This window comes from Lolium rigidum, chromosome 5 (genome assembly GCF_022539505.1).
Source record: "Lolium rigidum isolate FL_2022 chromosome 5, APGP_CSIRO_Lrig_0.1, whole genome shotgun sequence".
NCBI lineage: Eukaryota > Viridiplantae > Streptophyta > Magnoliopsida > Poales > Poaceae > Lolium > Lolium rigidum.
The window spans coordinates 112,735,673-112,751,350 of NC_061512.1; the positions used below are offsets into that span (position 1 = coordinate 112,735,673).

Consider the following 15,678-nt stretch of genomic DNA (forward strand, 5'->3'; position numbering starts at 1 on the left):
GGGGCACTTTGAGAACCGCCCCAAAATATATTTAGGGGCACTTTGAGAACTGCCCCCCAAAAAAATTAGGGGCACTTTGAGAACTGCCCCAAAAAGTTTTTAGGGCACTTTGGAGACTACCCCAAAATGTATTTAGGGGCATTTTGAGAATTGCCCCAAAAGGTTTTTATGGCCATTTCTCAAATTGTCCAAAACACAATTAGAGCCAACTCTAAGAACTTCCCAAAACACAATTAAAGGCAAATCTAAGAAATGCCCCTAAACACAAGCACATGTACCAGGGAAGATGAAAAGAAAAAAGGCAGTAGGTGCATCACTCAACAGCCATTCTCTCAGTTTTGGCACACAAAGAACTCAGTAGCAGTACATGGATCTCTCACCCTTCTATCAGGTTGAATATATATGATCAGCTGAATAAATTTATAATACAGTAGCAGCAGTAGATCAAAACACAAATTCCTCAATACTCATAACATACACTTTGCACAAGCAAACTGTACACAGTAGAAGACTTGTGTCTGTCTCCCAGTTACCGGACCTCCATCTCGATCAGTACATGCAAAAAAAGGTCCTTCCATCCACATAGATGCTCCTGCGACAGATAGTGAACAAAGAAAGAATGTTCACAAGGTGATGATTATTCAGACCAGCAAAACTCGGTCAGCATTACATTTGCTAAGACCATATCAAATAAACTTGGTCAGAAAGTGACTATCTGATCTAGAAGCTAAGCAACTCATCCTTTTGCAATTAAAAATCAATAAATGACATGTATAGTGGGTCATACAGAGTACACTATGCATGGCATGATCTAGAAAAAACATGTATAATTCCATAAACTAAGAACATAGCAAGGATAACATATGAGGGAGGAGGCATGTAGAACTCACCAGGAAGGAGCATGCAGCTAGTAGAGAGGCATAGGGACGAGGAGCAGAAGCTAGGGTAAGAGCATGCGCAGCCACACAAACATCTCAGGCACACGAGGCTGGTGCATCAGGAGCAGCAGAGGCCACAACCCCCACACCGACCGCCACTGCAGCAATGTCACAACCCTTTCAGTGCTACACAGGAGTAGCCCCTGAAACAACAAGTAGGAATGGTAATTAAAAAAACGGGCTAGACAGAGAATGCAGAAAAATGTAGAGTGTAGGGAAAAAATATATGTACTGCTATTTTAGGATAGACAGAAAGCACGAATCGCAATAATTAAATAAGAAGATAATTTAAGTTTGAAGAGGATAGGGCAAATAGTATTTGTCCATAGCTAGCAGCCTGCTGCAGAACATAAAAAGTGATCTTCTTATAGGCGAACTATTAGTGGACCGAGGGAAGCAAGGAAAACACACGAGTCTGTTTGTTAAACACACATCAATCAGGACTGCCTAGTCAAAAGAAGAGAGCGCAATTATCAAACACTAAACAGAATGGGAAATTTCCAATGGCTGAATATACGGATAAAATATGCCACAGTAACTTCGAGCAAGGAACAAGGAGCAAGAAACACGTGAAAATAAAACAGGGAAATATATAGCAATGTTAACTAATTGAGAATCAACTCAAAAGCTTAAATCCAAATAGGGACCATGAACCTAATGGTTATGTTTTAAACCAACATAGGTAAATTGATGCAACTCTAAGCAAACAACAATCGAAATTGACAGGCCGCGAGTGGGTTTATAGCACATTTATGGTGTTATGCACATCATGAAGTATGCTTGTGAAGAGAGTTCTTCGTACTTGGAAGGTGCTACTGCTTCCTATAAGCTGTTTAACAGATGTCTAAAACAGCACATGTCTCAAACAAGTTGATTACGCATGTTTAAGCAGAAGTTGGCTTTGAAGAACAAATGAGAATGCATATATGTAGTTAATGATGGAAGAATCACCAGGATTGTTGAACCTTCTGATATATGTCAGAAACAACCACATAGATACACGCTTGAGTAAGAAGTCGTCCCTGTCAACTTGAAGTCAGACAAAATGCAAGGGGTTCTCACTTTCATAAACATATTTGATAGGGAGAAGGAAAAAAGGACAAAGTTGAAGGAGCCTATTGTAGACAGGTAAAACAGACATTATGAGATAGTATGTACGTAGTAGTGTTTTTCTGGAAACCAACAATAAAAACAGTAATGGAGCTTAACGTTTTCACTAGAATCACAATTCCATATAGTACTTTAACTGTGTATGTCCGTATAGTTTTCAGAAACTTTCCCAGTTCTGAATTGATCAGAATATTTCATATATTAATTCAATGTAAGACAGAATTACAGAACAGCTTGATTAGCTACCAATTCAAATAATAATATGATATACACTAGTGGCTGGGGCGCCTCCTTGTCAGCCCTTAGCGTCCCAATCAAGGAAACACAAGTGAAGCCTTCAAATGCAGCATTTGGGCCAGACAAACCACATAGGTTGCATTCCAAGCAAATAATTTCCAAAATGAGGTATAAGCAGCTGCAACATATATCAGTGCATCAAACTAAAGAAGATTGAAACCAACTATGGCTAGTTAACCACTAACTTTGCCTACAACAAGACTGGGAAACAGGACAAGACATGAAAGGCATAGACATTATCGTGCTCGTAATTATAATCAAACAAAGTACTGTTTCATTCTTTTCCAAGGGTAACCTACTACTTCGTATAGGAAAATATTTTTCTTAAACAGATAAAAGTATGCATGTATTCCTAAGTTTTGTATATTCATGCTTAAAATATTCTAGCATGAGATATTATTCACCTAGTCTGCAAGTAAAAATTTACAAATTAGATGACATACTCAGTAACAGCAGAACACTTCCATGTACAATCATGTAATACGTATGCACAAATCTAGATTAACTGATTAGAAAAGAAAGAGAGAGGTATGGAAATTGCATAAGCATGAGAATTATATTGGAAATATCACTACAAAAATCACAAGTGGTAATATCCACTATAAACAAGAACTTCTTAATTGTGTCTATTGCATGAGTTTAGAAAGACGAACAAATTAGAGGTTATCTTCCCTGAGAAGCTTACAGTGGTTGCATGAATTTCCAAAAGATCTAAATTGTTGCACATAATGTTGAAAGTAGAGAATGACTCAATCTGATCATAATTATTCAAGACAGGGATCTGTAGGTTTCCCAAAAGGAAAAAATACTCAGAACATGAGCAGTCCAACAAATGTGAATATAACTTTGAAATGTAAGAAAACAGAATTCTACACCTGTCAATTCAAAAAAGAAAATGAGCTACAGAGAAGTACGTATGTGTGGCTATATGTTTACCTAGACCGGCTTGTTTCCTCTAGATATCTAGTATTAGTAAGCATTTATTTGTGTGAAATAGGGGCCAACACAAGAGAAGCATCCATAACAAAAATAGTGCCCCGCTCCACCATCTGGCCAATGGTTAATTCTGCCACTACCAACTGGAACTGCAGCCTACAGTGTACACAAAAATACCTACAAACTTTGTATCTAAAATCCATGTCTCTGCAGTGATGACACAAATCAAGTATACTATATTTCTAAATAAGAGAAAGATCACTATTCGAAGAACAACCTGATTTTTCATCTTCTACGACTCTCTGATGGACGAATTCTGGAATATCAGATATCTTATATTTTGTAAAATTGACTTCTCTTAATAAAGGAAACTCCCCCTTTGGTATATGTTTTTTTAACAAAATCTTATCATGTGGCAGAACACCCTAATCTTCCAATCTTGATTATATGTTGACTCAATTCCTGTTGATAGCATAATATTAGACATCACACTCGAATAACATCTCTTATTTGAACTATCCAAATTCAGTATAACAAATTACTAAGCAAATAAATTTATTTCTCATATTTTCTACATCTTCATTGTATCTGTCTATTTAAAGCACACGTTTGATACAACCAAATCAATCTAGACAAATCCCAGCACTGCTGCCGTTGTTCATCTACACATGAAAGAGCATACATCCTTCATGAGCAGCCAACAGTAGCATCAACAAGCTAGCAGTAGTATCAACAAGCAATGGCAAGCGGCCATCAGTAGCTTGACCAAATGTTTTTTTGCTACATAATGGATTTTAATTGTTATAATATGTTTCAAATAGATTACCTTCACCAAAATATACAAATAATTATATCCTAGATATACCTAACATGTCTATTTAATAAGTAATGATAATGTTTCATCCGGTGAAGTAACTTCTTCAAAAGCTATTCATATCCGAGGTGGCCATCGTATATGTATCAAAATTTACCAAATAGAATATAAATACTTGGACTTAAATCAAATATCTCCTCCACAACCAAACAGAACCAAAAAAAAACATATAGGTATAAGCACATTAACGGCAAGCCCACTAATTTACATGAAATAGTGCATGCCAACTTAAAATACAATCACACAGACCATCCACTGCAAGCACTTCACTAATGTTCAGTTCAAAACTATCCTCAGTCATATGTTTAAAAACTAAATGTGAGCTTAATCCAGCTAAATAGTATCTTCTAAAGACATATTGATGATTCAAAGACAGAAACAGGGAACGTTATAAGAACTATTTCATAGGTATAATTGAATAGCACAGCATTGTAAACAATGGACGTACTAAACCGAACAGTACATTGGTCCATGGTTGCTATTCACTGTCCTCTTTCAATCGCCAAGCTAATTTGTTACTTCATTTTTGAATTTTACTCTGTCATCATGGTCTAGTATTCGCTCTAGTATTAATTTGTAGTTCCACTAAGTTCAATATGATAGCCTATGTTGTCGCTCAAACAAAATATAAAAGAAACCCAGCAGGTAGATCTTCTGATCGTACACCGAATAGGCCACGTGGAGGGTACTGAACAATACAGGTATCTCATACAAATCAGGTGGAATGATCGATGCTGGGCACTATGTGTCGAAAGAAAAGCTTTCCCTTCAGTCCTGCAAATGCGTTTCTGTTGCGGGAGCTAGGTAAGTTCGAAACATGCGTGGGAAATCACAGTTAAACTAAAAGGCATAGTAATCAGATGTGAAAGAATTAACCAATAGATCAGTGCTCAGAATGCAAGTATATTGTACAAAATCAAATAAGCTGAAAACCCATCTAACATAAAAGAATGAGTACATTGCATGCCCTCACTTGAAATAGACTTCTTCATCAAAATGAATGTCAGCCTTTTAACATTATAAATTGATGAGCAGTGCAGACTGTAAGTTTTAGCGGGCAAAACTACACTAACATAAGAAAGAGAAACCATGAAATGCATATAGCTGCAAATAAGCATGAAATTTGCTTGATACATAAAGGAAGAAGCAGGACTGCAGGATACAAATTTCTTACCTCAACATGGACTAAGCAGTGGTCATCTAAACTGTAGCTCAAGCAAATTAAATAATTTGTCCATACGAAAGGGGAAAATTCAGGTCACATGTCTGAAGTGGAAAATCGCAGCACCAATATATTGTAGCATTCTGAATAGAAGAAATGGTTATCATTTATCACATCATTGAGATCCTGTGTAGCCTTTTTTTTTCCACAAAGGTTTAACAATAACTGCAGGAGGAATTGGAGAAAAATGAGCGCATTGCAAGAGTATTCCATCAACTAAAGTAGCAATATCCCCAATTCTACTCAATTGAAGTCTTAAGGGAAACATGTTTTTCAAGGATCTGGCTCCAGTAAACATGCTACTAGGTCACATACAAACGGGATACGGAAACCTAGTTTGTTCTTACATCCCCGAAGTATTAGGAAACCTTAATCATATTTCCTAACCTCACAAAGATGTAAAGCAATAACAAGAGGAAGGAGCACCCACAGGCCACCACAGCATGGAGAAACTTGTGGTAAATCGCCGAGTGGAACCTCCCGTCCTTCCCCAGCTTCACGAAGTCCATAAACGCATCGAACGCAACTTCCTGCCGCGAACGAAAAAACATATAAGTACTAAATTCACCAAATTACAGCCGCCAAGCACGCAAATGAACTGTAACAACTGCCGCAGAACTCACCCTGATTGCGTCGTCGCTGCAGGGCGGCACGCTGAGCTCGACGAGCGCCGCGACGAACTCGTCGAAGCGCTGCCGCAGCCACGCCCCGAACACGAGCTTGGGGTCGCTGCTCGTAGCCTCTGCAGCGGCCGCAGCGGCGGAGGGGATGGATGGGAGCAAGGGCTCGAAGAAGGACTGCAGCGAGATGAGCGACTCGAGGGCGATTTTGGGCGGCGCGGAGGGGGAGAGGAGCGCGAGGAGGGTGGGGGCGTGGTTGAGGTGGGCGCGCGAGGAGAGGAGCTCGTGGCCCAGCGACTTCACCTCCTTGTGGGTTAGGGCCCCGAACTTGGACTTCCGCTTCTTAGACGCCGACGCCGACGCCGACGAGGGTTTCGGCATGGCAGGAGGGTGCGCGCGGGAGGCGGCGGCGCGGCGGGGGAGAAAAGGCGGCGAATGCAGCCAAAGGCGCTGTTGCACGTAGCAGCACCGACAGCCCGAGCCGGATCACCACACAGTTAGGGTTTGCCGCGAGGGCGCATATGAGGCGTGGTGGCCTGGCGACACGAGCTTGAGGTCGTGGAGGAGCCACACCGTTAGGTGGCAACGCTGATAGCCACCGGCGATGGCCGGGGGGATCGGCAGGGAAGGCGGCTAGGGTTTCCCCTGGTCGCGCGCGCAGGCACGGGCGAGCATCGAGGCGCGGTTGAACTAGAAGGGGAGAAGGCGGCGGAGATTCTCTAGCGGGCGGTAGCGCCGGAGGCGGCGAGCGGAGGGTTCCATGGAGGCGTCACTCCGGGGCGCCGGTATCGGCGGGAGGTAGCCGGAGCAGCGCCGGCGAGCCCAAGCTGCGAGGCTAGGGTTTCGCGTAGGCGCTCGTGCGGGCACGGGCGTCCATCGTGGCAGCGGGGAAAGTGGTAGAGAAGAGACGCGGGAGTTTCACTGGTCAGCGATGGCGGCGGATGCGGCAGGTACCGGCCGGGGTTGCAGCAGGCGGCGGCGGCGGCGGAGGCGGTGGCGGCATCGCAGTGGGGAAGAGGATCGAGGGGCGTGCGAGGATAGGGTGAGAGAGAGAGGTGGGGGCCCAGTCCAGCTGGAGCCCAATGGTTTGATTCACACCGACCCGACCTATGACTGTAAGTGGAAACGGCAGGCCACGGCGCCGCCAGCCCAAGCCCATTTACCATGCTAAATTGACACCCGGTAAAAAAAAACAGAATCGTGGCGGTCAATCACGCCGCTACCGCCGCCCCGCCGCTACTGACCCCCTCCATGGCGATGGAGGCGGGCGCCGCCGCATCACTCCGCTCCCCCCTCAACTCCTCTTCTACCAATGAATAGCTCCACCGCCGCCGCCCCATACCTCCGCTCCTCCCATGAACTCGTCTTCTCCGGCCGCCTCCATCCCGTCCGTTGAGCGGCTGGTGTCCGGCGAGATCTGTGGCGAACCGCATGATCACGTCCATGTCCGTGAGGAGGAGAAGGGCGGCAGTCCGGCTCGGAAGAAGGAGAAGGACGGCGGCCAGAATAAGCAGAAGAAGAGCCAGAAGAAGGTAAGATCACGATTACGATTTTCATCTTGACCTTGTTCTCCTTGTCCTCGAAGCCCACGATCTGGATGTTGGTTACAATTTTCTTTACTTTGTTTCTTGATTAGCTGGACGACCAGAAGCTCAAGCAAGTGGTGAAGGAAATACTCGTGATGCCGTTGTTTAGGTACTCGCCCATGATCTATGTAATTATTTTCTCTGATTACATCATTGTATGGCCGATCTGAAGAACATTATTGATAGTAGGAGTACATCATACAATGTTGATTTTAGTCTGTTGTCACCGACTCATAACCTGAAAATGTAATTATCCTGTTTGTGATAAGATTTGGGTGCTCCTAGCTATAACTTTTCATAAAAAACAAAAAGAACAATAAGAAAAGTGCAAAGGATACTCATGTTACCAGAACCAGTTAACGGTTTTCTCATACAAGGTGCAACATCAGTTTTTATCTCTATCAACGTTATCATGTGAGAACGCACCAACCCAACACCCCCACTCTCTCTCCTCTCATTTCTCTCTGTTCGCTTCCCTTCTCCTCGCGATGCCGCCGCCGCCCTGCTCCGGCCGGTTGCCGCCTTGCTGGCCATCTCCGGCGCCACCGCTCTCTAGCACCGCCTCTCCGCGGACTCCTCCGTTGATCCCTCTTCTCGATTTGACCCTCACGCCCTCTCTCTTCTGTCCTCGACCTCGAGAACACGGCTGCCACCGGTAGCTACCGAAGCTGCCACGCATCGATGAGACGCCGCTCAGACTTCCTCCGCTTGCTCTCCATCACAGCCACGCCTCTAGGCGCACCCGCGCGGCCACATATTTGGGCCTCCTCTCGCCAGCCCTCCTTACCGACACAAGACCTTCCGCTTATCCCCTCCTCGAGATGCAAGGTGAGCAGAAACATATATCTCTCCCCTTATTCTATACTCCCAAGTACTTTTCTTAGTCACCATGATTTATCTACCACTCCGAGCATTGAGCAGTTTTAGGCTTCATTCTACTACTTGGACAACTATCAGTGACTATAGTGATAACTATAGATGAGCACTTAGACTTAGGGCATCTCCAACGGGGCGACGCATTTTGGACGCCCAAAAGTGGTCGCGAGCGTCCGTTTGCGTCGCCCCGTGGACATATTTTGTCCGCGCGTCCGTTTGCGTCTGGAATTGCATCTGGGATGGCGCTCATATTTACCAACTGTATGCTAAAATGTTCGTTTTCTGCATTAATTAATTTTTCACCTTCTGTTGTGCTTGATGGTACCAACAATCGTAGCTTCACGAAGAAATCATGGACTGGCATTATATTGGCGTGTGAGAGAGAGGGAGACGTTCCTTGTTGTCATTGATCATGGTGGCAATGTGCCGAACTGGGAGGGGCAAAGTTATGAGATCAGTCCTCCGGCAAGTGTTTAGTACTTCAACCATTTTCTCAGGTGTACTTTGTCTTATTGAATATACGGAGTATAAACTTACTGATGAAACAGTAAGGATGTCTTTTATGCAAAACTGCAAATGTCAAATCTGTCAAATGTCAACTGCCATGTTAGTGATACAGAATTTATATTCAGTTTATCTCTGATGTTGATGCCTTTGGCATTCCAAAAAGAAATGGCGTTTTGGTTAAACGCCACATATTTCTTAAGGATCTTAGGTATGTTAGAGTTTGGTATGATTTTCATAACTAGAATGAATGAGAGAGCACATTGGGAAAGTTTATAAGAAATTCCACTTGTTTTTAAATTTTTGTCCTAAGTTTATTATGGTCATAGTATTTTTCAGTATAAGGTCATAGCCTTGTTACTGTACATTGAAAGAAGCTTATGCTCACTGCGGCTGTTATTTTTGTAGCCAGGGCAAATCTTGGAAGGGTCAGTGAGAAGGGAACCATGGGAATAAACTGGGATTGGAGTTGGTCAAGTCATTTACCACAGGTCTCAGATATGGCCTGGTAATAGTCTTCTTGTTGTCCTTTTATTTTCCAATGAAAACCTTTGGGGAGGATAATACTGGGAAATTATAAGTGTGTTTGTTTATAAGCATTGACATGCATATCTTATTTCAACCTTGAGGCTCTAAAGCCCTAATATTTGCATTTATTTGTAAACAAAGGGTGCGAAAAATGTAGAATCAACAACTAATTAGTCAATGCAAGAGATGAGACAAAATGAGGGAACATTCATGGCTCTGAGCTGCCAAACTGAAATGCCCCTATTATTGTTAGTATTTTTCCATGGAAAATATTTTAATGATTTTAAGGATTATGATTAGGTATTCTATAGATGTTATGAAGGTACTGGTAAATTCACATACATGAAGTTGTTGCATGTCCATCAAATTGTCTAGCCTTCGAGGATGGAATTATTTGTTGGAAACGACTTCTGAATCTGCAGAATAAGAAGTTCATTCACACTCTTTTCTCTCTAATACTTGCGGTCACAAGACCATGGTGTTAATGGAGTCAAATAACTTCAGGTGTTTTAGACGCATCACTTTGTTCCTCGGCTGATTTGTAAGGCAGCAGTATAATTATCCGCTACTCCGGTCAACAGAGTAATGGTAGTTTGGTCGTCTCCTGTGTTTATGCCATAAACATAATACTCCCTAAATACTGCAGTATGCACGTATGCACAGATTTCCTGTTTGATAAACTATGGTGAATGAGAAGCTAGCTAGCTTATGCACTCGATTCCCTGTTAGATACTGCAGTATATACTTCTTGCTTTTGTTGTTCTTAATATAGCTTGCTAGTTCTGGATTTAATCATTCTTTCTAGTTCTGTATGCTTATCATGGAGTAGTTGCTTTATTTTCTGAGTAGGAGTTTATACTTTCTATAGGAGTAGGAGTATAAATACTTAAGTTCTCCGTTAAGGTGATGGAGTAGTAGTATATACTTTAAACTATGATGACATTACAGTCTAAATAAAATCCACTTTTAAATTACAACCACTTGAGAAGGTAATTCAATGTAAATGTACAACCTGTTGAGTATTCTGCGCAAAATACCCACTTCTGTACTTTTAAATTCACTTTAATCTGGAGTAGTGGTATAATGAAGATGGTATCTGAATTCACTTTAATCAACCAGATGTTCCTTTAGCTTAGTACTCCATGAGCTTATTGTCATATTTCTAGTATTGGAGTATGTCTTCTAGATGTGAATGAGCTCGGAGGCGACCTGTTGGTGAACAACCTGTAGGTGTACTCCATGAGCTTATCTGTTTTCCTTCTTCAGACCATGCCCGCCGGTTTTATCATCCTTATTTGTGAATCATTAGACTCCTGAAAATCTCTGGCTCCTGAAAATCATAAAACTGATGAAATGCACGCCGGTTTCTATCATCATTATTTGTTAAATCTCTGGCTCCTGTGTGCATTTTCTGAATAATATTAACTGAAATTTAATGTGTGCATTTTCTGAATCATATTAGCTAGAATTTATTGTGTGCATTTCTACTCGAGCTATCATTACATCATTGCCAAATGTTTATCAGGTTGCATACAGTGAAATTTATTATTCAGATACACATGGAAAGGAAGAGAGTCGAATGCATCACCTTTTTTATTCAGACACACATGGAACTTATTAAGGCATAGAGATGTTTCCCTTTTTTTTGAAGGATAGATGTCAGTTTATTCTTAGCCTTTCAATCACTATGATCTTTGAACTTTGAATGATGCTAGATATCAGGTCTGTATCCTGCAAATTGTTCAGCGCATGCAACTCGTCATTCTGCACAATTAGCACATGTCCTGTTTGTTCTGCGCATATATCTGTAGCATTAGTAAACTACTAACAGGAGTAGTAAAATGGATAGTGGAAATGTTTCAAACTGAATTTTCGTGCACTGAACCACACCATTTCTTATCTTCTTTTAATCTGCATCTCTCTTTTCCTTCTTCTGATCCTTTGATTCAATAATGTCATTATCATTTCTTCCTTATTAAAAGGTTTAGAGCAGTTCTTTTCTTTTAATTTGCAGCTATTGTTTATTCAGTTGAGACTATTGAGCAAGTTGCAGTAAACCTGAGGCCGACGTGTAGCAATTTAAGCACCTACCCTAATGTATGTGTAACTTGTAACTAACTTCTGCTCTTCGCACTGTTTACAGTTACAATATTTATTATTAGTGTGATTTTGACCTAATATGTTGCCTTCCTCTTCAGGGATGATTCATTTCTCTTCGGGTGGAGAGAAGTTGAGGCCTGGAAGAACCATGGTGATCTGCTGTGCTGCCGAGCAAGGAAGAAGGTCTTGTGTTGGGCGCATGTGGACCTGGAGGTGCTTACCGGTACTCTGTTGGGTAAGTGTTGGGCACGTGTGGACCTGGAGGTGCAGCTGGCTTACAGGGAGAGCAGCTGGGTGACCTGGAGCTGCCGCGAGTTGGGCCACAAGCTGGGTGGCGCAACCAGATCGTCGGTGAAGGAGTCCGATGGTGAGACATAACTGTTGTTCGCCGCTGCAAGCCTGTCCATGGCCAGCGCGGACACAGTGGGTCGCGCCGCTGTAGTTTGAATTATCACCTAGTTTGGCTTTGAAGTTCTGTGTGATAGTTTGTAGGAATTTAAATGTTTGAATTATCTGTTTTTATTACCAGATGTTTATGCCGGTTGTTTCTGTAGTTTCGACAGAATTTGATGTTGTTTAGTAGGCAATCATAACTTGAATTCCTTGTTGTTTCCGTCTACAGAATTTGGGGCACTTGTCAAACTGCCCCAATAGATATATACCAATTGGGGCACTTGTCAAACTGCCCCAATAGGTATATACCAATTGGGGCACTCCTCCAAACTGCCCCAATAGGTATATACCGTTTGGGGCATTCCTCCAAACTGCCCCAATAGGTATATACCATTTGGGGCACTCCTCCAAACTGCCCCAATAGGTATATACTAATTGGGGCACTTCTCCAAACTGCCCCAATAGGTATATACCATTTGGGGCACTTCTCCAAACTGCCCCAATAGGTATATACTAATTGGGGCACTCCTCCAAACTGCCCCAATAGGTATATACCATTTGGGGCACTTCTCCAAACTGCCCCAATAGGTAGGGCATTAGAGGCATTTTGGCCAAAGTGCCTCTAAAGGAGGGTATTTAGGGGCACTTTGAAAAGTGCCTCAGGGCAAAGTGCCCCTAAATCCATACCGTGTAGTAGTGCTACCCACGCCCTCGGCGGTTTTCGAAGCGCCGCTACCGGCGCCCTCCGCACCTTTTCCAGCTCCGCTGCCGGCACCCTCCGCGGCACTCGAAGCGCCGCTACCGGCGCCCTCCGCGGCTTTCCCCATTCCACTGCCGATGCCCTGAAGAGTAGAAGCAGCTCGAGCAGAAGCTGCAATGGTCATGGCGGCGGCAACCACGAGGAGGAGCAGGAGGAACTTCTTGCTGCTGATACCCATGCTTTACTAGTTACGTATGTATAAAGTTCGGCTGACTAGCACCTAGCGAATCTAGATTGATTGTAAAAGGAAGAATGTTGGCGGGATGGATGGTGCCGATGATATCCATTGCAACTGGTATTTATAACCAGTTCAGCTTGCTTGCTAGCGTTGGGTACCGATGATATCCATTGCAACTGGTGCGCCACTATAGCGCGCTAGCTAGTGTGTACTACCTCCCTTTCAAGGAATAAAACGCACGCGTATTTTAAGATGAACTTTGACCATCAAATTTGAGCAATAAAATTTTGATTATATTATATGTAATTAGTATCGTTGAATTCGTATTGAAAAACACTTTTTAGTGATACTAATTTCATACAAATAATATTTATCTATTTAAAGTAATTCTCGGTCAAACAAAAAGCACGTAGGATGAGGACGCCTTATTCTTTGAAAAGGAGGTAGTACCAATTATCTTTAAAAAAAACTAGTGTACCAATAACACAATCAGACCCTGCACACAATTGTGCGCCTTTCCAAAAAAAAAAGGAGTTGCATGCGCAATTGCTAGTACCTTTTCTTAACCTAATTCCATCACTGAAAATAGTGCTCCTTCCGTTGTTAACATGATACTCTTCTTAATAAATTAGTCCCCTACTTTGCATTAGGAGAAAAACATTTTAAAAAGGAATTTGCTAGTTCTCAGCTAGTTAGGTCTCCGGGAGGCGAGCCAACTCCCGCTCGGTCAAGGATGGTCTGATTGGGCTGTGGTTGAGGGGTGTAGGGCCGGATTTGGGGTGTGACCCCCTTGTGGAGTTCTTCCTCCTGTGGCAAAGGCTCACGACCATCGCCCTCGTGCCGGATCAGGAGGATGTGTTGGTGTGGCGATGGTCCGGAGACGACAAATACTCTTCCAAGTCGGCCTATGAAGCTTTCTTTGCGGGCGCGGTCAAGGCCCCCGTCTCGGAGGAGATTTGGCGCTCGAGGGCACCCTACATGCATGGCTCGCCTCGAAGAAACGCCTGCTGGGTGGTATACCGCCTTAGTCGTCGGGGTTTGCCTTCCCCGGCAGCCTACCCCCTCTGCGACCAAGAGCCAGAGACGCTTCAACACCTGCTCCTTGGGTGTGTGGTGGCGAGCGATATCTGGGATTGAGCCCTGAGGCGGTGGGACAGGCTGGATTGGCTCCCTGATATAGACGCAGAGCTTCTTGAGTGGTGGACATCTCGGCTTTGCCCCGCGACGCATAGGCGAGACATGTGGACAGCTATCATCCTCATCTTCTGGTGCATCTGGAGGCGCCGGAATGACGTGGTCTTCAATGGAGCGTCGGCCTCGTAGCGGTCCATTAGGGAGAACATGAAGGCGGAGTAGGATGGGTGGCTCTGGCCAAGCTGTTTCGCGGAACTTTTATCTCTTTTCTTGAGCCAGTAGATCTACCGTGGCAGTCGGGAGAGTAGGCTTCGGGGGGAGCCGCCATCTCCTTGTTGGCGGCACAAACCTTGTCTTCTTTGACTTTCTTCTATGTGATTGATACACCTTACCAAGGTGTATTCTCGAAAAAAAAAGTTCTCAGCTTGCTAAGAACTAATTTTGTGCTCAGTCAAGTCCTACATCATTTAGTTTGTATCGTGATTCGTGCTAATCATGATTTGCAACATATATTTGATGACATCATTTGACCAAGAATGAAGTTGACTGAGAAATAATCACACCCTTTAAACAATTCTAAGTTATTGTTGGAAAAGATGGATTCAATATTTTATCGTCTAGACAACCAGTAATAATTAATCCATTTGATGCTCATGAGTAAGCCTGTGGTCATGATATGCTTCATTCCCTATCCGTGACTCCTAAGATAGATGGCTACGTGTTCTGATTTTCAATTATGCAAAGTGATAATCATAAGTGTAAATATAGACTTGTCAAATGGGGTAATTTTGTGGCAACATAGGGGGTGGTCTAGGTATTGAAGATATGGAATTTCTATTTTTCAGCCCTTGGTTCATTAGTTGTACTCATTTTTTCCAGGCTCTAAAGTTTTTCTCACTTTTAACTTTGCGCTTGTCTGAAGTTCTCATAAAGAGCTGCCGTCAGGTCGACCATTAGCTGACGTGTGGGGCCACCCTCATAGAGGCCTGAATCGATTTTCTCGAGAATGCTAACCAATTACCATGGATCAATCGAGCAAGAAGTTTTACACTACAAGCTAGTACAGATTTTATTGGAGCAACAAGTAGGAGCTCTAAGATAATTGACCAGTTTGCATGGAAAACTCGTCGAATACCGACATTACAAGTATAGTTGGGAAATTGGTATGTCAGACCCCAAAATATGGTGAAACATAGGAAAATAGTTATGTACTTATGTGCTCATAGAAGATGTACTCTTGTTGTGTTTGTATCGAATATTATGCACGCGTTGTGTTACATTATTAGGACTCTACGTTGTAATAGGTGTATGTGGATAGGTTACATGTAGTGTTTGAGTCAGACTCTAGTAGCTTGGACCTCCCATATAATGTGAGGGGTACCACATCATGTAACCTATGACGAATTGATAGCAGCAGGAGCGCAAGGGGAGCCGACGGCTTGTACCGGTGCCCAAAGCGGCTAGGTATTGCGGTATCAGTGGGAGAAACGTCCGTAGTCATGCCCCACAGAATAGCCAAGTTCACCGAACTGCGTTAACAAATCTCGATATCGTCATCATGTTGTGATTGATTGATCCTCGGTTGATCGACTACGCGCCTACGATGGTAAAAATTGGTATTA

General features: G+C 43.2%; 2 protein-coding genes across 8 annotated transcripts; one reads left to right on the forward strand and one right to left on the reverse strand.

The window, feature by feature from the left end:
- Positions 1-287: 287 nt before the first annotated feature.
- LOC124656274 (protein NUCLEOLAR COMPLEX ASSOCIATED 4-like) lies at positions 288-6,378 on the reverse strand. Its single transcript, XM_047195050.1, has 6 exons — positions 6,001-6,378; positions 5,808-5,907; positions 5,330-5,542; positions 1,890-3,126; positions 891-1,081; positions 288-592 (listed from the first exon to the last, which is right to left on the reverse strand). The coding sequence occupies exons 1-3, from the start codon at positions 6,376-6,378 to the stop codon at positions 5,493-5,495; spliced, it is 528 nt and encodes a 175-aa protein (XP_047051006.1). The 3' UTR covers positions 288-592; positions 891-1,081; positions 1,890-3,126; positions 5,330-5,492.
- Positions 6,379-7,226: 848 nt separating this feature from the next.
- LOC124651119 lies at positions 7,227-12,198 on the forward strand. Of its 7 annotated transcripts, none has more exons than XR_006987280.1 (4): positions 7,227-7,529; positions 7,634-7,692; positions 11,506-11,588; positions 11,690-12,198. XR_006987280.1 is itself a non-coding variant. In XM_047190259.1 (3 exons), the coding sequence occupies exons 1-3, from the start codon at positions 7,353-7,355 to the stop codon at positions 11,967-11,969; spliced, it is 516 nt and encodes a 171-aa protein (XP_047046215.1). In that variant the 5' UTR covers positions 7,227-7,352; the 3' UTR covers positions 11,970-12,198. The 7 variants fall into 7 exon arrangements, 1 of the variants encoding a protein (XP_047046215.1); XR_006987281.1 differs by having other exon boundaries at positions 11,521-11,588; XR_006987282.1 differs by lacking the exons at positions 7,227-7,529; positions 7,634-7,692 and adding exons at positions 8,261-8,411; positions 9,372-9,471.
- Positions 12,199-15,678: the final 3,480 nt, after the last annotated feature.